This window comes from Pipra filicauda, unplaced genomic scaffold (assembly GCF_003945595.2).
Source record: "Pipra filicauda isolate LSUMZ 115617 unplaced genomic scaffold, ASM394559v2 scaffold185_size1782982_pilon, whole genome shotgun sequence".
Lineage (NCBI taxonomy): Eukaryota > Metazoa > Chordata > Aves > Passeriformes > Pipridae > Pipra > Pipra filicauda.
In genome coordinates, this window is record NW_024104293.1 from 208243 (window position 1) to 229575 (window position 21333).

General features: G+C 42.1%; 2 protein-coding genes across 8 annotated transcripts in view; both read right to left on the bottom strand.

The window, feature by feature from the left end:
- The window catches only part of RABGAP1L (RAB GTPase activating protein 1 like), a 245133-nt gene that overhangs the window by 145595 nt on the left and 78205 nt on the right, over window positions 1-21333 (bottom strand). The window lies entirely within an intron of this gene.
- GPR52 (G protein-coupled receptor 52) lies at window positions 9263-12110 on the bottom strand. Its single transcript, XM_027741733.2, has one exon. The coding sequence runs from the start codon at window positions 12014-12016 to the stop codon at window positions 10931-10933; it is 1086 nt and encodes a 361-aa protein (XP_027597534.1). The 5' UTR covers window positions 12017-12110; the 3' UTR covers window positions 9263-10930.

Sequence of the window (21333 nt, forward strand, 5' to 3'; positions counted from 1 at the left end):
TCATATTTCACTTCAAGAAAAAATGGCCAATATGCTGCTAAATTAAAAAAATCAAAGCAACACAATTAGGGGGATAGGGAGGGCTTGACAAAGAAACTCTAATAAAACTTAATCCAAAGTCTTCAGAGGTGAGATAGAGAAGTTTTTAAAAAGCATAATTTAAGGACATCATTTGAGATGTCCTGTGCTTACCACAACAATCTATACTTAAAGCTTTTTTGCTAGTGTGAATTAATACAGCACAATATTCCTAGAACTAGCACTTTTACATGCATGGAAAAAAATCATGCTGCTCTTAAATCCTGCGTGTCGATTTGCTTATTCAAAAAACAGACTGAATATGTGAAGTGCAGCGTAGCAAAGCAGAGATGAGTGTTCTCCCTCTTTTCCCTTTCATGGTCTACAATTTTTTTAGCAGTATTTTTAACAGAAATGAGAAGTTTGTCGGAACATATGTTAACATATTGTCTCCAGCCGAGCACACAAACACAGATGCACTTGTTTCATTAGCACTGCTCCCGCTGCACTCCAGGCTATGGGAGGGACAGGTCATGAGTCATGTGTGTACTTGCTGAAAAAACAGGAGTTTAGGGCTTTCCATATCAGTTCCTCGCAATTCCCAGGTTCCCCTGAAGGCAATAGGAATTTTTGTGCAGCAGGAATGAAGGGCTGAACTAAAATGTACATAATAATTAATAATAACAAGCTATCATATTTTAAGGCTGCAAAAAATGCTTTTGGATTAAAGTATTGCCAAGTTTTGATGGTTTCTAGATTGCAAACATTGTTAGGAGACATGTTACAAATGCCAATGCCCACACACCTTCCTTTTTCAGTGTTTTAAATTAAAGAGCATTTCCTATAAGGTAACAGAAAAACCCCAAAACCGCAATATAAACCAAATACCCACATGAAATGTCATCATTTTCCGTACCAGCACATTGTTTTTCAAATTATTATTACGTTATAAGAAGTAATGCCCATGGTCTTGTTGGCTTCTGCAAGTTCACTTAAGTCCTACTCTAAGAAAATGAACAAGATAAACTCAGTCATGAAAATAACTTCAACACTGACATCCAAAGCTGCAATTCTGCCTGACGTTTTCCCACCTTTTCCACAAAAGGAAGAAGAGGGAGAGAAGTCAAGCTAGCCTGAAGGTGCAGGAGTACATGGAACTGAACACAGGAAAACACATCTGAATGTGGAGAATCCACTTCATGATTTAGCCACTGAAACCCAACGAAGAAAGGACCCGAACAAATCATCTTTTGTTCACAGGACTATTGACACTGCTTTTAAAAGCAAATGAGAAATGTAATTGGGGCAAACGGGAGTTAACTGATCTAATCACAAAATGAAAAGAGTAGGATGGAACAGCTCTCTGTAAAACCTAGTGAGGAGATAGGAGTTTTGAAGATTTGCTGACAGGCAGAGCTGTTTCCAGCTCTGTAAATACATCAGCTCCACTTCTACAGAGATCTAGTTTGAATTCTGGTTTTATTTCTCAATATATTATTTCAGAAAACAGATAATATGCTGTAATTAGGAGTGGAGCAGCGTCATTGGAAAAGATCCTCAGCACGGCTCTAAAAGGTAGTTGCCTTTGCTGTTTGCTTCACTGTTAACTTTGGGGACTGCAGAAATACTTGAGAAAATACCAATTAGTTGTTGGCACCACAAGTCATGTGTCATCAGCCACAACAGGTTGTCAGGGCAAGGAAATTCCATCAAGGATTTGGTTGTTCCTCCTTGAATACACCATGGCAGTCCCTGCCCTTTCTTTTACCCTCTTGGTTTGATACCACAAGTTTTCCAATGCCACAAGGAAGTAGAGGACTGCTGGAGCTCTGTTGAACCAGCTGCAGCCTGGTTGGGGTACCCAACTTAGTGTAGGCATCCTATTTTTGCAGCATCCCGTTTTAATTAAAAAAATCCCAGTATTTAATAGGGTTAAGGAAGCCCTTTTTGCTGTGACTGCCTATAAAATAGCTTGGCTCATCAGTACAAATTTTTTAAAAAGTTAAAAGTTTACCCCTAAATACTTGACATCAGAACTTCACAACTGCTTTGTTGGTACTTTTCCAGGAGGTGTTTTGCTTCCATAGCAAGAAAAGATGGAGACAGTTGATCATCCTGACACTTCTCTCACTGCCACCTTCCACACACACACAAAGACACACAGCCACAGATGTTTATTCCTCACTCACAATTTTATGCAGAAAAAGCAGCTGAGGTAAACTGGGCATTCCTTTCCTGACAGAACCAAGTAGGAAAAGAAACATCCAGAGGTAGTACAGGAGTAATAAGGATGTACCAAGGGCAGGGAGCAGGAAGGGAAGGGCAGACGCTGTAGGTCCTCTGGCATCAACACTGTCTGCAACAGCAGCTGGGAACAGATGCCTAAGGATAAGGATAAGAACAGGACAAACACAGTGGGACATACAGGCTCACAGCCCTGGAGAACCTGCTGCACACGGGCTCCTGGGCCAGAAGCACAAGGACACCACTTAACACTCTGTTCCTCCTTGAATTTTCCTGGATTTTTAACTCATGTCAGCTTCTGCCATGCAGAGACTCTTTTGGCAATACATCCCACAATTCACTAAACACAGTTTGTTTTCACAGTTTTTCATTTTATTTTTTTTTCCCTGGAAGAGAAACAGTGAGTGATTACACCAAGTTCTTCCCAAGGACATTCACGACCTCTCAGATTTCTCATACTCCCCTGCACCTCAATCCTTTCTTTTCTAGGATGGAAAATCCTAGAGACTTTAACTCTTCCCTAGAGAAGAGGAGCTCCCTTTGCCATTCCTCAGAACTCCTTCCAGCTGTACTAACATGGACTAGTTACACTTGGGCACACCATGGTGATGGTAGAGATGACTTCTAACAATTTTCATAATTATTTTTATAATTACTAATATCTCAATACTTTTTGCTAAGCCGTGGCTCATTAAACTACCATCTCCATAAGCAAGTTAGAGGAAACAGACACAATTCATTTTGTTACTGTATGAAAACCAAGACTGCTTTTCTTCAGAACCAATATTTATATTTAATCTCTTGAATTTCACCTGCCACTTGAAATCCAAGTCTTTCCCAAAATAAATTACCAACAGGTACTCCTCACACACATCACATTTCAAATCTCTTTATACCAATAGGAAGAATTTTAGTCTTGGTATAAATTTATTTTTAAACAAAACCAATACCATTATTACAAGAGCACTTTGTTACAATTTTGATTTTCAAATTACAGGCATTACTAATGCAATGAAATTCATAAAATAAGATGATCGTTGAAGCACAATTGTATCAACGACCAACCACCACAGACATAACTTTTCCCCAAAAAAGGGATAAGGTGGACAAAACTTCCAGTGGCACTTAAGCAATAACCCCCCTATTCTGCCATCAGAACCAGAGGAAATACAACAGACAGATCAAGTATCTCCAAAATACCCATTCACCACCAAAACAAAGTTTCTTTAGTTAGCAACATGTACAAATAAAATCAGTGGCAAATAATGTTTCAGTCCAGCAGAAGAGGTTGGAGAACCTGTCATCTGTCACTGAGGCTGTTGCCAAGACACCTGAAATCTGGTAAACAAGGTACAGCAACACTTCTTTTAGATGCAAAGAAAAGCAGCCTAAACAGATGTCAGACTGGATGTAGTTCCCTTCAAGGATATGATCTTTCCAGTGCTCTCATGAAGGCTTTCACCTCTGTGAGTCAAGTGAAAAACACAGCTACATAATAGCAAACTTGGACTGCAAATTCAAATTTAAAACTGAACTTCAAAAACCCCAAAAGCCAGAGACCAAGTAAAGTACAGCCAGCAAAGGAAAATGATTAATTGGTTGCAAGTTCCCAAGGTAAGAGATCACAGAAAATAAGCTCTCCAGAAGTCCTGAGTCAAAAAATCAAAAATCTTAAATTTAACTATGATAACGAATATAAGCAGAACCACATGCTAATTTCTGGCTTTTCTGTGTGGCACCTTCATAAGCCAACATGAGATATTGTCTGGAGAATATCCAACATTACAAGTTGTGGATACAGGTCTTGCATTTCTAGGCTGTGTTTGTTGTCTTGGCTTTGGCAGTTTTAGCACACCCTTAGCGCTTCTCCAACTCGAGCCACAAAGTGGTCCCCAAGGCCCCTAAATGAACAAAAAGCTGCCACTGAAACCTCGCCATGAAATGACTGTTTACAACCCTTCTGTACGTACAGTTGCATAAAAACTGCAGCGTCCAAAATCCACCCGAGTACAGTCAAATTCTTAGGAAGGCTCCGTTGGCCTATTGAGGGCACAGATGAAAACCAGACTAATCTGTTCTTGACCCAATAATAACTCATTACTTGTAGCACATAGATCTCTCTTTTCTTTAATGACAATGAATTTCCTTACCATTAAAAGCCCTAATAAACAGAGCTCTGCAAAACCCTTGCTGAGGCAGTTTAAGGCACTGCTGCCCTCACCTGTCTCTCACCCCTTTGTGAAGGATTAACTCCATGAGAAAGAGTTTAAGCAGAGGGCAGGCACATCCCTCATCCTGGTACCCAAAAATGGGTTTGTGCTGAGCTGCCGGTGACCCCAAACAGCCAAGGGAAGAGGAGATTCTGCCTTTCCCAGGGCAGAACAAATTTGCCTGGTCACATCTAAATTTAGATGTCACAAAGAACTTGTCAATAGTACTTGCAGAAGCATAAATAACACTGGTGAGATCATACAAGGACTGGAAACCCTCACCTGTACAGGTGTTTAAAGACTTTCCTGCCCAAACTGTAAGAAATTCCAAGTACATGTTTCACAAGCAACATACTTGGTTCTCTCCCAGGACCCTCTGTTAAACTTGCCCAAACCACCACCCTATCCTTTATTTAACTACTTCATAGGATTGTAGAACATGCTGAGTTGGAAGGGACAAATGGACTTCTTCCATGATGAGAAGAATTTGCGCTTATTCAAAATAACTTCCAGAAAAAGGAAAAAAAAGACATCTAATTTCGCTTAAAGAAAAATAAGAAACAGAGAGCAATTCTGTCAAGACGCAGAAGTGCCCTCACATAATTCACACTGACACAGCTGAGCTTCTCCTTCTCAAAACCTTGATGTCCGTCCCTTTTTCTAACACTGCCAGCTGTAAACTTTAGACTGTGGGCTTTGAGGAAAGATAAACATCACTCAGGAAAAGCAAAACTCTTTTCCCTGGTAATCACTGCACTTACAGAAGTTTCATTTTTGCACCCAATCACCTCTTCTTTGTCCAGACCGATCTCACAGTGGTTAAAATGAAAATCCTTCAGCACTGCTGTCACATCCTGCTCCAAAGGTTTAAGCCTGGCAGCACTCAGCATAAGGCTGGGATAAAATCCCAAAGATTTTACTGCTTGAAATCACTTTTCTTAGCCACTTGTCAGAGCAGCTGAAAGCATTAAAGTTTCCTTACATTCATCCTACCTTTCACAGTCCTTGCACAAAGAAGAGGTCACAAAAACTATGGATGCAGAAGTGAGGGGTTTTCAGTATTTTCTTGGGGCTGTGCTGGGGCAAGGAGCCATTAACGGCTTCCTCTCCATTCACATCCCACTCCTTCAGCACTTACAGCTCACGGAGCCCAGAGGATTGTCCTAATATTAGATTGGGAAAGGAATCATTGCACTGTAGAATGATTGGAAAAATCGCTGAACATGCCGAGTCAGAAGGGGCCCACAAGGATCCTCCAGTCCAACCCTCAGCCCTGCACAGGACCATTCCCAAAAGTCACACCCGGTGCCCCAGAGGATCATCCAAACCCTCCTGGAGCTCTGGCAGCCTTGGGGCTGTGCCCACTGCCCTGGGGAGCCTGGGCAGTGCCCACCACCCTCTGGGGGAAGAACCTTTTCCGGAGATCCAACCTGACCCTGCCCTGACACAGCTCCAACCATTCCCTGGGTGCTGTCCCTGGTCACCAGAGAGTAGATCAGTGTCCGCAAGAAGGAAGCTCCTCTTAAATACCCTTCTACATCACTTTTACCCCATCAGCTGTAACGGCAAAGACTTCTGTTGACAAATGAAAAATGACTGCAGAGACCTGTGTATATAAATTCAGTACATAACTTAAAAAAAATTTAAACATGTCTATGTAAAACAGGGGGGGAAAATCAGGCATTACTTGAACTCTATTTGGTTAGCAAAAATCTTTAAGCAATGTTCCAGGCAATGCTGCAGGTGACAGGAAAACTACCTCAGTGATGCTGCCATTTCTGGAAAGGCGTAGAAATTCATCGGCATCTTGTTAACAAATTCGCCTTTGTTTTGGCCATTCACATGACATACATGAAGTATCTCAATCAAAAAAGCCCAACCAAATCGATCTAATTCAGTTCTTCAGCAGAACGAGGCACTACTGCATCCATAAAAAAAAAAAGGAGTCAGAGGGAACAGGTGGCAGGGATTAAGTCAAAGACCTGAACTTCTCCTTTTGGTGACAACGACAATAAAATTGAAAGATCTGCAAATTAGCTGATCCTGCTGGATGGCTGGGGAGACCACTGCCACCTTCACTGACACTCCTCCCCCGCGGCAACACTGGCCTGCTGAACCTCTGGCACTGCTCCCTGGCAAACTCAGCTCCAGGACCATCGTGTTCCAGGGACGCTGCAACAGAGCTGGGGAGCTGTTAAAGGGATATTCCCAGCAGTTTGGGGACTTACAGATCCTCAGCAGTCCGACGCCAGCTTTAAAAAATAAAACCTCAGTGTATTTACAAGTTTAGCTCCAACTGTCACACGGGAAGAGAAAGCACTTCCACACCGCGATGAGATCGATAATGACGGAACTCCTCATTCCATGTCAACTGGAATATCGACTCCTGGGGTCATTTACCCAAAAAAGGACATTTTACTACTTTTGCTGAGTGCAAAAACTAAGTGTGCTTATGGATATTCCACCGGCAAACACTAATGAATTTAAATTAATCACAAAACCAAGAATTCTAAAAGGTCTTCCTAAACTGTACCTGTGAAAGGAGGCTCAGTAAAGTAACTTTTCTCAACTTTTCAGCGGGGGAAGTACAAAAATAAACCTTGCACAATATCTCGTGCTTGACCAAGTACAGCTACAAAATGGATTCTTAAGCAAAAGCGAGGGGAAAAATATCTTACTTTAGGACAATAATTAAACTTTTAAAAGACATCAACGTGCTTTTCATCACTACAATTCCTCTTCTCTTTAAAGAATAGTATTTTAAGGAGAAAATCTCTTAGCCATTCCAGAAAATAAGGAAGCACATCAAATTTGGTAAAGGAAAGATTACTTTTGTGGCAGTGCTTTTGCTGCCATCACACAATTTTTAGGACTTTTCCTGAGGCTGATAGACATGAGGTTCCAAAAATGGTGAGGCAATCACCCTTGACATTGCCTCTGGGGCACTGCCAACAGAAGTATTCAAGAGAAATGCAAGAGCACAATATAAACTACCTGCAAAAAGGAGGGTTTTGGACATATATTTATTTGACTTATCTATTAGGTCTATCTCTTCATTTTTTCATTTAATATTTTACGTATGTTTTCTTCTTATGGCTACTTTTTATCACCTCTGTTATCAACAACACATTTTTCCTCTCAACTTCTTTAGTTAGTCTCTGCTCACCTATTTACCAGGTATTTCACAAATCAAAAAGATCTTCAGGCACATGAAAGTGGGATGTGTACTCCAAATGCCAGCTTTAAAAGTCTCATTCTTTAATCAGATTTCTGTACAAAAACATGAGACTTCATATAATGACAGAATGTAAATAAAAAATGACAGATCGGGGGACTGGAATTTCTGTGACTCCTTTAATCCACTAAAACGTCCAGCCTTATGATTTTGGAAGAGAATTTAGCACCAGCTGGAACCCCCAGACAGCATTAGTAAAATAATAATAAACCTCCCTCAAGTAAAAATTTTAAATCATGAGTTCAGAAAACACTTCCAAAAAATGAAACACACTTACTAAATTTAAAAGATTCATGCAACCAGGCACCAGGTCAAATCCTGTCACCTGGGAAACAGCAAGAAGAAAAGCAATATTTAAGTCTGCTGAGGATGTATAATTTGACAGATGCCAGGAGATTTATAGAGAACAGTTTGAAATGTGATTTTACAGCAGCTGAAATTCAGCGTCCAGGTAAGTGAATTAATGTTCTTGCAGCAACAATATTCAACAAAAAAAAATGAAAAAAGGGGGTGAAGAACCTTGGAACCTACAAGTTCTTTGCAGGGTATTGGATTTCTAGTATACTCTCTGCCTCCAAGAGCAGCCTGAGGGAAAAGGAAATCTCCAGTTCCACTTGACAACTCCACACGGTAGAGAGGAATGAATGTATTACTAGCTCTGCCCTCCAGGGTGAGTAAACCTCGTGCTGCAGTCCCGGAGGCCAAACCCTCTCTCTGACCTCCCATTTTCAGGCAATAAAGCTTGAAAATCAACTGCACTGCTGAGGTCACACCGACAGGGTTCAACTAAGGCACGGCCACAGCTGAGTTACCTCAGGTGCTCCTGCACGTCTGCAGTTACAGTACCACGCTCACCACGCAGCTGGTGCCCCCAGCCTGGCTTCACTAAGTGTTAATTCAACTTCAGGCACTTCCTAGACCTCCTGAATTTCAGAAGGTCCCACCGAAACTTGTCCCCCAAAGTGCCAACGAAAAGCAGAAGCAATAAGCGGCCAGCGCCGGAGCACAGGTATGAAATGACTTTACTGGTACGAAAGCAGTCCTGGGAACAGTGAGAAATGAGGTATTTCACTGCTCCTCACCTGAGCCCTGCACACCGAGGGCCTACTGAGCAGGACACAATGACACACTAATGACAAAGCGAAGTGAACCCAAGCTGTATTTGTAAGAACAGCCGGGGTTACACAACCTTACAGAGCAGCAGTCAGCCAAAAAGAGCCTTCTGAAATAAACAGCAACTTGTCACAAGAAGGCAGCAGACACGTTCCTGCAGACATGGAGCATTACCAGATCCATGCGAAGGACAGGACTTATTTTTCCCTAATACCTACGAGAGCTGCTTGTCAGCAACAGCTCGGCTCAGCTCGAGGAACGTCTGAAGTCATGTTTGAACCTGCTTTGAAAACTGTGCAATGCCAGAAACTGGTATCTGAACGTTTTAGACAGCAGTTTTAGACAGGTGAGCAGCTTTGAGGTCTGAATTTGAAATCCTTCACCCAAAAGAATTTTCTCAGAGAACAGAGGGTGACATCAGGGAACTAACGCCAAGGCTGGGTTTGATAGACATAATACTACTTTATTCCATTGTTTCAACTTTCTTACAGGTTTTAAAAAAATGTACAGGGGTTCAGAACCACCTCAACAGAACAAAGAGTACAGAATTAAGGGAGCTCTAGAGTCAAACCACAAGTGTGCACAGGTGGTCAGCTTCCATTACAAAAAGTAATAGGCACAATCTTTACATATGCATTTTGGTGAAAGAAGGAAAAATAGTGCAGTGTTAAAAGGCACCAATAATCAATAATTGGGCCCTTTTTAAAAGCCAATAACCATCCAAGAAAATTACATTTGGCTCAAAATCATAATTTAAATATTGTATCGACTGGCATGCATCTGAACCCCTGGCAACTTATTACACAAACCTAATGTGCGCCCTTGCAAAATCAGAAAGATTTCATCAGTGGACCTGAAAGTCAGTTCAGTACAAAAGGAAATACCGAAGCTCTTGACCTGTAATTAACACTAAACTGTCTTGTTCACCTCCTCTGAGAACACTTGTCTAACAAACAGCTATTCAACAATGGCACAGAAGTGTTTCTCTTAAAGCAAGTGTAAGTTTTTTTTAACCCTGTAGCATTGACCTATTCCATGTGCTAGGAAAACATTAGGCACAGACCACAATTTACGTTTTCCCTTAAAAAAAAATAAAAAAAGTACAGTATGTGCAAGCGAGGTTCACACGATGGACTGACAGCTACAACAGCGAGCAATTTAGACTTCCCAAAGAGAAGGGCTGGTTAGTTTGAATTCTCCAAGCAGTGCTGACACACTGCTATGTGCCATTATCATCTCTGCATTAGGAGTGTCTGTGGAGTCAATAAGGAAAAGCTTTAGTACACCCTAAAGGACACCACATGGATACCGTGTGCTGATTTAACGGGATCGACTGAAGGAGTCCTTGGACACAGGCAGCTGCAGTCAGCCAGCCAGCCAGGAAGGGCTTATGCTTTCTGCAGGAATAATGGTCTGAAACTCAGTTTACCTCGTAGGTGCCCTCGAACTAAACTCCCCCTGAACGCAATGGAATCTAGGGATGCAGAGCATGGAGGAAAAGAGAGGAAATGAGAAGGAGAGGGAGAGCTCCTCTGACAGTGGTACCAAAACCTGCCAGTTAATCCCAAAGCATCATGCCCAGGGCAGGGTTTATGCATTGTACAACTGAAAATTGTACAGGATGTGAGCAGAGACAGAGCTGATTATTAACCTGCAGTATCTACTACAGTCCTCAGGTATATAGTTTATGGATAGCTGCTTACTGTGATGTTGATTGCTTCCTCTTAAATATATTGAGATTCAGAAGGCTACAGTATATTCTGACACAAAGATAGTAGGACAGCTTGTCTACAAGGGGTAAAACATAAGGTAGTAACTAAGTTATTTATTTTACGAGGAACCTCCTCTGATAGTTACTGGTAGTTACTTCATGCCCTTTGGAAGGTTTTTAGTCCTGACTTTCTTCATCGTCTCTGTGGAACTGCTCTCCTCACAATTCCCCCAGAGTCCAGTGACCCCTCTCACAGCAGCCTTTTCCTTTTCCACAATCCCTTGTAAACTCCCTCTAACACCACGGCAAGCTGTTCAAGTAAACATTTCTCTCTGGCCAGTTTCCAGACACAGCAGATACTACTGAAACTCCGCATTTGATTACACGCGCCCATTGTCTCTAAATGGAGCAGGAGTTAGCCCGTTTCCTCGGCTTAGGGTCCCGCACATCCCTGTCTTTCAAACACGTGCAAGATGAACATATGGTCTCCGACAGTCTCCGCAGTCCCAGCCTGAAAACGCTGTTGGAGAGGCTATAAATCACACAGTTGCAGAAACTATTGCTTATAGCAAGCCATGTAGTCAGGAAGGAGAGTGCGGGGTTCTCCAACACCCTCGAGCTCTCCAGCAGGAAGTATATGATATAGGGGAGCCACAGCACGTAGAACACGCTGGTTATCCGAAACAAAACCATGGCATAGCGGCGGTCGGGGCTGTGCCCGGTGTCCCCAGCAGCATCCACTTCGTGGCTCGGAAAGCGAGCTCTCCGATCGTTTATCTCTTTGGTGTGCTGCCGGCAGATCTTAAAGATGTGGAAGTAGGTGAAGCAGATGACAAAGGCAGCAGGAGCGTAGAGTAAGCACACGATAAAGCCAGTGAAATAGGCGTTAGTTAGCCAGGAGGTAGCACACCATTCAAAAATATCTCCATGGTAACCAGGTTTTCCCCAACCAAAAAAGGAAGGCAAGAAGATCAGGCAAGAGTATATCCAGATCAAACTAATGCAGATTCTCAAGCGACAAGGGGTGACCAGTTGGTTATAGGAGAGAGGCTTTGTTATAGCGAGATAGCGATCCACACTGATGCAAGCCAGACATGCCATAGACACGCTTTTGAGCACAGAGATGATATATCCAAAAACTTGACAAGTCAGGGACTCGTGGACACCTGTCGGGTAGTGGAGCAGTGACAGAGTAGGAACCAAGCAGCTGACTCCAACAAAAAGATCAGCATAGGCCATGGTCTGAATAAAATAGCTGGTGGTGTAATGATGCAGGAGTGGAGCACAGTGGAAAACAAATATCACAGTTAAGTTACCCGCAATGATTAAAAATGTGAGCAAGACAATAACGACTGTCTCAAGGATACAGACGTCAACTGCATTGTAGTGACCAAATCCAAGAGGGCAGGAGAGGTGCTCAGATATGTTCATAACACTACTGCTCATATTCAGAGTCCTCCATTCAATCCATCGGGACTGGTTCATGCTTTGTGCTTAGGGAACACTGCAATCTGAGCCTGAGTGAGCAGGTGACCTGCTGAACAGCAGCTAAACTCTGCTCCAGCGACTCCAGATCTCTCTTTGCAGACACTGCCAGTGCTTACATGGGAGGGGATTACAGTCCCATAGCTGTTGATGCCTCCTCAGCATCAGTGCATCACCTCTGGCACACCTTGGCTTTAAGGAAAGAAAGAAAGAAAGAAAAGAAAAACAAAAGCCAGAAAGAGAAAGGCCACTGATCAGCTCCTCCAGTGCTCTTGACCCATCTTTAGCAAACACAAGGCACTTCTAAAACAAGCAGGTACCCAGAAATACAGAAATAAAAACTGACAAAAGGGACACATTCATTTCCCAGGGAAGGAGGGGAGGGAAATCTCTGACTGCTTATTTTCCTGAGAAAGTCCTTTGCTTTGGAATATACTGGCGAGAGGGGGAGGAAGGGAAGGAGGAACCTCAGTACAGCTCAGGTTTCCTGGACCAGCAGTTACTGGAGATAATCTTTATAATGTCTCAGTTTAAATCACAGACTGACTGAAAACTAAAGGAAAAAGTTCATCCTCTAATGTTGTCTTTCCTGGTTCCATTCAGGAGATGGTATTCCATCTTATCCGTGCTATTCATTGGAAAGGTAAGGAAAACATTTTTGTCAAGGTTAATTCCAATAGACTCACCACTGTTTGGGTATTAATAATGAATTTTATTTGGAGGGAGATGGGTGGGGGATGAGGCAGACTTGTCCTCTGACTCCTAAGAAAGAAAACATACATCTAACATACAATGAGGAAGATTGTGTCTATTCACTTGAAAATGAAAATAATTTAAGAATAGAATTTGGAGACTTATGTCAATATTCACAGTTCCTTCAAACAGTTATAGTCCATTACAATTATTAATGTGAGACCCATAATTCAATGTCCCCAGAGACAAAATAAATCCTCTTGAATTTAATTTCAGCCACGCCAATTTAAAATAACCATCTTTGGAAACTCTACCATATCTGCTACAGCAGATCAGTACCCGGGATTTCATAGGTATAGCCATGATATTGCTCACCTCTGTAGCAACACCTGAATCATTTCACAAACCCCCACACAAGGAGCTCAGAAACTTCCATCTGCATTCTGCTGGGAAGCTAATGAAATGCTGATTTGACTAGAAAAGCTGCCATTGTTTACTACTCCATTATTCTGTTATTCAGGTTCATCTTCTCAGGGGTTTAGGGTTTCTGTAATTATTAGATGATCAGCATAATAAATAATTGCTTTAAAAGAAATGCTCTTCTAATTGCAGGACATTACCTTGTTCATTTTAGTCAAAGTTATGAAGAGAGAAAATGTTAAAAGAAAGGATCTTCTGTGTTCAGTTCTAAGTAAATGCTTGATTAGTTCAGGAACCATTAGGCAGGTACTTAAATCTATACAATCTTGTTTTTCGAAAGGCCCCTAAAACGTTAAAACCATCTTTAATCCTAGAGTTCCTGAGACTAGAAGACTGGCAGTGAAAATTAATGAATCCACATGAAATAATCTCCAAGGTCATTCAGATATTACGCTGGCATTTGCTTTAAGTCTCTTTAAAAGTACCAGGATCTCTCGGATGATTTTAATAGTCCTTGCCGTGTCTTCGGGAGGAATTTCAGACACCAGAAGAGCTCAATGTTCAATTCTGTCGCAGTACTTTGAGAGAAAGCGTTCTTTTTGGAGTTCATTTCCTGTTTTGTATCACCACGCTGTAAAGTCCTTTTAGGTTTTATAACATCCCAGAATATTTCCGGCTATTCGCTCCCTTTGTCTACAATGCAACGATACAAAAAAAAAAAAAAATCACTCCTTCCTCTAATTCCCCGCTAAAGCAATAGAGAAGCTTTCTCACCTACACGCATCCTCTGCCGGGGAGTTCTGTCAGCGCGGTGCGGCTGGAGCGGCTGGCGCTGCTTCCCCCGAGCGAGCGGTGCCTGCACCTGAGCCCGCTCCCGGCTCCTGCTCCTCCTCCCGCCGCCGCAGCCCGCCGGCGCTGGAGCGGTGCCCGCCGCTCCCCTGCTCCCGGTACATCCAATGGCGCCGCCGCTGGCACCGGGAAGGGCGGCGGGGAGGAGGGAGCGGAGCGGAGCCCGCCGCACCGAGCCGGGGCAGCCGAGGGGCTCCGCTCCGGGAGCCACGGGGGCGCTTTTCAGGCGTCACCTGCGGAGGTTTAATACCTCGGCAAAGGTGTTACAATTTTGCTTGGCGAAATACCTGCCCTGGTTTGACACAAATTTTCTAGTCTTGCTTAAAAGACAGTTACAGCCCCTCCCCCCTTTTTAATTACTTCCCCTAATTAATTACTTCCATCCTCAATATATAGATTATAAAACTCATCTGCTCCTGGTTTCAATACTGTACCAATCTCTAATTGCTTCAACATCAGTTTAAATACAAATACTTGTGAGTAGCACATTACTTTCCAAACTTAACCCAATTAACTGAGCTCTCTACTCCTGCAAACGGATGCTGCTATTCCCTGATTAAGGACTCAGAACTTCTGTTTACTTCGTGCTTTCCAAAAATAAACCCAGTCACAGGAGTACAACCATCAAAGTTACCTCACACAGCCACGCCGTGCGTCCTTAGACACTGAAACAGCAGCTTTAGGTACCAAAATACCAACCACAGAACAGCATTTTGGGCTATCGATCAGCAAAAGATGGGTCAGGGATGGTACCGGAGGCTTTAACCAACTAAGTCATTAGAAACTACAATGATTTAAATCCTTTCAGTTCCCAGGCAAACCACAGGCAAAATTTTAATAAGCTGCTCCTGGGTTAACATCTTGTATTTCGAGTACTGCCTGGAGCGAATATTCAAAGCTGAATGACAAGTCTGTAGCAATGTGAGGCAGCACAAACTGCAGCAATGTAAGAGTGGTTTGCAGTAAGGGCGTGTGATCATTCCAAAGTCTTCCATCGGAGGATTTAATAAATATTAAACTTGCTCTGATACCTCACAATGGCAAATGGCTGAAACAATAGATTTAATGACTAAATTTAGCCCCTGAGCACAGCGTTAAGCCCGAGCTATCCATACCATGGGCAGAATAACAGGGAGCAATTTTTATTCCTCCTCTTTTCACTCTTGTGAGGGAGGAGGAGAACAACAACGGTGAGCACAGGCATGGCAGGAACCCGGACTTCTCCACCCCCTCCCTGGGCTGGCTCGTTGGCACCACGGACATAAAGGGCCAGAACACCTTAAAATGGACATTAGAAAGCCCCAAAGGCACAAGGGCACATCAGCTAAGCAAAGGTAAAGCGTGACATAAAGTGGACCACAGGATGCTCAGTGCATCCTGCTCCATCCAGATTTGAGGACTGGGAACTACTAAAGCTCCCAGATGTCACAGTGACCACTGAGTCACCTTGTTCCCAGGTCAGCCCCAGCTGGTGCCCGCTGTGTGTGCCTAGAGTGCCCAACTCTGACAACAAGCCCTCGTGGCAGCCAAATATTTCAGCTCTGGTACAAGAAATCCAGGCTCTGCTGAGTAGGTAACAGGAAAAATCAATGGCAACCTCTGCTGGTTGGTTCTAGGCACAGGTAAAACACTTCCTTTGCAGAAATTGTAATTAAAGGGACTGAGTGCTTCAAAAGTAGGGAAGTTGGATTTCTTTGTGGGAATACAAGCAGGCTTCCTTCACTCTCAAAAAGCCAGTCATGCTGCAAGCTGCCAGCGGCTTCATCACTTCAGCTACTCACTGCAAATTGCACCAGGCTGACGGCACTAACTTGCACTATTTTACGTAGATTTGGAGGTAAGTGAAAATTAAAGCAGAAATCAGCCAGTCCTGACGAAACTGTGCAATTCTAGATGGAATTTTACAAGATGTGGCAATACCAGAATGTTGTACCAGCAGTGACACGTTAAAAGCTCTCTGGGAAAAGTTTAGATTTGTGTTTAGAGACACATTTGAGAGTCTGGAACAGTTTTAAACAAATGTTCTTCAGGATTTTTTTAATTTGTGTGTAAAGAAAAGGAAGTGAGAAAGAGAAAAGCTCTACTGGAAGAATTTAATGGCTGTCACCAAGGCAGTGTTGTACACGGTGCAGAAGTTCCATAGCTGGTTATGTCCAGCAGAAGGACGGAGCACTCTTCAAAAGGAAGAGAAGGAGCAATTCCACACCTTCTTTATAAATTACATCAGCTAGAAACAACACAAGTTGCCACCCAAAACAGAAGACTCGCACCATCTGATGCTGCAGAAAAGGGGACGTGGTAGGAGCATGAGCTTTGTGTATGCGAAGAGAGGCTTTGAAAGCAGTGGTGATGTGTGACCCGGAAAGGAAACCAGATAAAGCTCCTCAGACAGAAAAAGTCCATACATACAAAGAAAGATTTAGAAGCTCCAAGCAGGAAAACAATCTATTGGTCATTCTATTTGGAAAGGAATAGAAATATTTGTTTCCCAAGTCTTTCATTTTGAGGCAACGGGACTGATGGAAACAATCCCTGCAGTGCACACAGCAGCATCTCAGTCCCACCACTCATTTGTAGTTCAAAGCCTTTCTTTGTTAAATTATTGGATGGTCACCGGATTAAATGGACAACAGTAATTTCTGTAAAATCTTTTTAAAAGCATTGATTAGAGCAGGGAGGTGCAGCTGAGAGCGTGAGATGAGGAACACAGTAGTTATTTACTTAGGTGCAGACCTGAATGGCAGTGCTGATATATACCAGCTCCTCAGCTTCTTTTCTTCTGCCCAACTCTGTTTTTTAAGTACTGCTTTCTTTTATGCACTTTCTTTTAAGTCTGTATAACAAAGGTGTTTCTTCAGTTTGCTTTATTTTTAAGCTTAACTACCTCTGGCATTTACTTGCCCACATATCTCGTGGACGGCTTGATTTTACTACTAATGCCTCCAGAATAATTCTATCCTATAAAGCTTGCAGTTGTAGTGCAGCTTAAAGCAGGAGAGGAGGAAGGAAAATCAGTTGTTGCCTTAAAAATTGTGTGTATGTGTAGATGGTTGGGTTATTCTACATCAGATTAGCATCTAAAGTTGCTCTGTGAAGTCATATTGGTGCTGTATTTAAGGCAGAAATTGGTTCTATTTGTTATTTGGAATATAAAGCCTCTTCCCCAAATCCACCCACTACAGCTGTCAATTTAAAACCTGCCATGGAGAGCTCCGGCTTACACAGGGATTTTGACCTGAGTACAAGTGTATGATGAGATATAAGAAGTGTGTGTGTGTATGTATATATATATATATATATATATATGTACAAACCCTTTATTTTTCCTCTAAACAATCTTAGCCTTCTTAAACCCTTTCTGTGGGAAGGCACCTCTTGATATCATCTGGTCTAATGCTCTGCTCAAAGTAGGGCCAAGTTCAAATTCAGGTCCAATGCCAAATTTAGGCCCTGTTGTGCTGGGTCCTACATCCAGCTGAGTTGAGAACATCTCCAAGGATGGAATTTTCACAGCCTGTGACTCCCACCATCCACTCAGGATTTTTTTTTCTGTGGTTTGTCTTCATCCTCATCAAGACTAAACACTTCTGGGCCAGTGATGAAAATCCAGAAGTGTCAGTTCTGAAGGAAACTACAGTGTATTGTAGAAATTTGTATTTCTCCACCTGACAGTCTCATTTATTGGTTTTGCTATCACAGAGCAGCTCCTTTCCTTCTCCCTCCCACCCCATGATCCCAAGGAATGCCACAAACATTTTACAGTGCTATGGCCCACATACTCTTGTGCTGCAGCAAAGACCAAGAGGTACCAGTGACACAGCTGCATTTCTGAAATGCAGATGCTCTTGAGGAGCACTTAACTTCATGGATGCAGGAAAAGTTATCCCCAAAGCCTGCACAGGTCTTTTCAGCATTAGGGCAAAACTGAATTTGGTGGCAGCAACACAGCAGGTTCTGTAAGGTGGGGGAGAAGGAAGGAGTAATTTGGAGTGGAGGGTGGGGGCAGTTCAGGAAAGAGGTTGGAAGGGGACAGAGCTTTCTAAACGGGGAAGGGATGTGGAAGGGAGCTAATGAGCCCTTCTCCTTTCGCTACTGCTCCAGCAGGCTCAGGTTCAAGCCTGTTCCTCCACTGGACTCCCAGCTCAGTCCTTTTCCAACACAGTTTCTAAGGATGCAAATATCAGTATCACCTAACTGTCAGGCAATTAGGATGCTGTGATGCAGAACAAGAAGAAATGGACAAATAATATTTTTTTTTCATGTGGATCAGCAGACAGAGATGGGCATTCACATTTGCAAGTTTATTGTGCAGTCTTTTCATGCCATTAAGCAACAATTACATTGAACATTTCTAAAGCTTCAAGCTTTTAAATTAGCTCTTAACATTATTCATGTATTTAATAAATACGAAGCAAGTTTTTGGAGAAAATTGCTGCCATAATCTCCCCTTAAACACTGCTGCCTGTAGTCTCATGGATTATATTTCACAGAATCACAGAATGGTTTGGGTTGGAAGGGACCTTAAAGATCATCTTGTTCCATCCCCCTGCCATGGGCAGGGATGCCACCCACAGATAAATGCAAAACAAAAAATGAACATTTTTTTTCCAGGAGGAGCTTCCCTCAAGATGATATTGATGCCCCCGTGACAAACGGCACCCACTTTACAAGCTCAATTCGGAGTGACAAATTCCACCAAATTCCTGTGCCTCGAATCAATAGAAATAAAACTCCATGCAATAAACTGTCAGGAAGTGAATCTACTTCAGGGAAATGCTGTGCATTCTAATGAATGGTGATAATTAGCATTTTTCAGGCACTGAACAGCATTTGCTTTAAACAAACAGCACTTAAGCTACAGAAGGATGCTATTTACTGACTGACCACATATGCTAAGAAATGCATTGGAAGCACAAGAAAAACGTCTTAGGATGGTATGAAAAGCAAAAAATTAAGCATGTGCCCTCAGTTTCATGCCTGTGCTACTAAAACTAAACCACCTGCTCTTAACAGTAGGACCATCTTAAAAAAGAAAAGTATACTGGCGAAAGAACACAGACTTACTACTTACCACTGCTCCCTTCTTACAAGGGACAATTAAAATATTCACCTGTTAAATCACAAGACGGAAGACAGCAACTAAGAGAGAATAATCTGCACAGTGCAGGTAGTATTACCCTTTCCTTTCCTGAGAGAATCATTTCTCTATTTGAAATAATATTTAAAAGATTTCAGCACTGCATTCATTAAACTTTTTAGCAGCGTGTTTTGACACAGTTGTGCTTTTACTAATACTTTTGTCTATGTCAAGCCAGGAGTTCCATTCCACAGACAGTGGTATTCTAAAAGTGTATCTCAATGTCAAAAAGGATTCCAGCTGACTTGGCAGGAGTGTAAGATCAGTCAGTATTAGCAGTAATTCCATTTCAGCAGAGCCAGAATAAGAATTTTTAAGGCTATTAAAAAAAAAAATATATCCCAAACACTGTGATCACCTACTTTGATTTTTCACACACTGGGAGCCAAAGAGTTCTCTTAAACTACAGCATGACCTTTGAAAAGGCAACCAGTTTTGATTTAATGAGTTCAACTGATGAATAATTTATTGTAGCCTTAATTAGGAAGCCAACTGTAAGGCCTGTGCAAAAGCAACGACTAAGACACGAACACGAGGATCAAACCCACATACTCCTGTCTGTCTTTTAGAGCCACACCTTTGGATGCACCAAAGCATAAAGTTCCACTTCCTTTTCTAAACATTGTGAAGTGGCAGCTATTGCGTCACAAACTCATGGATACATGTCAGGAGCAGACCGAAATCCACTTTCCATGGATGAGGCTTGGGGCAAACGCTCAAGGAACATCCTCCAGAGCATCCAGTCTAACCCAGCCAGGCTGGCTGCAAACATGTGCCCAGTCACACTGACAGTTCATTCCTCATTCGCGTACAGAACTGACACATTCCACTCTAAACTTTTCCTTTAATAGATTTTTAAAAATAGTGCTTGCTCAAGGAGCAGAGAGGTGGCTCAGAAAAGCACAGAACAACCAGGATCATTTAGGAGATAAAGTCCCAGCTCTGACTGTTAGTGGGGGCAAAAATCACTTCACAACTGAGGAGTGGTTATTGTTTTCATGCAGGATCCACTGGGGAGCAGGTGGGACCAACCCCAGATCCCAATAAATCCAATTCCATTGTTTCTTGAGAACAATAAAGCTAAGAACAATTGAAATAAATAGTGATTTTTTTCAAAGACTATCTTTAAACCAAGTGTTACTCGGGATTACTATTCTATCACTTTGTGAAGAAATGGAAAAGAGGAACGTGGAAAGGATATGGCACGAAAACTATTTATAGCCTGAAGGGTGGCACAATTTCTTTTTATGGATTTTAAGCTCAACTTCATTTAGACCAAACTTTCCTCCCAGCTGGAAGTGCTGAAGAGGTATCACTCATATTCTCCTCCAGCATGGATCTATATCAGCACGCACGAACATCGACATCCATGTATGAAAAAAAGACAAAAAGACAAGGAATAGCTTCCTACCGGGAGTGGTGTAGAGGGAAAATTTTGCAAATAACAGTGGAATTAGACTCCTGGTTAATTCACAGGCATGGAACCCGGCAGTGGGAGATGTTTGGAAAAGGCCACTGAAAGCAGGAATTACTGATTTTTAATTTCCCCCTCACCTCGAGTCAAAAACTGGCTAATTAAAATTTATAAAATCATCTCACATCTGATAACTATGTTTCAAGATTAATAACATTTAAATACATTCAACTTCCAATAACCAGCAAACTCTGTCTTAAATTACTTTGATTGTATTAGATAATGAGGACATTTATATTTATAGCCAGAAATTGGCACATGTAAAATGTTACGTGAGCTGAGAAATTGTTAATTCTAGAAGAAATACCAAACCTGACATTATTTGCCATCTCTAAGAAAAATAGCTGAAATTAAACATACACTTTATCAGCACTAAAAACAGGTTAAATATAAAGACAGCATATTTGAGATCTGCAAGTCCTTTTGGAAAGGACACTATGGGGGAATGGAGAAGTCAAGTCTACAGATTAAGTTCAAGTCCAACTTCTTTCACCAATACTAAATTCACACATAAACCTTTCCCCTCTGCTCAAGATTATGGTTTTTAGCTAAATGTCAATCTCTTAATTCATATATTTTAAAGACCTATCACATAAAACTGCCCATAACTCAAGGTATCAACAGGCTGAACTCAACACAGCCTGTAAGTCAGTGACCACACACTTTATTTATAGCCATTCCATGTAATGAAATAAAGATAATGGAAATCACCCACTACCGGTTAAGGTTTTTTAACACACTAAC

What these genes read in the sequence shown, in the direction of transcription:
- GPR52 (XM_027741733.2), bottom strand. Translation starts at nt 12,016, where the DNA reads ATGAACCAGTCCCGATGGATTGAATGGAGGACTCTGAATATGAGCAGT.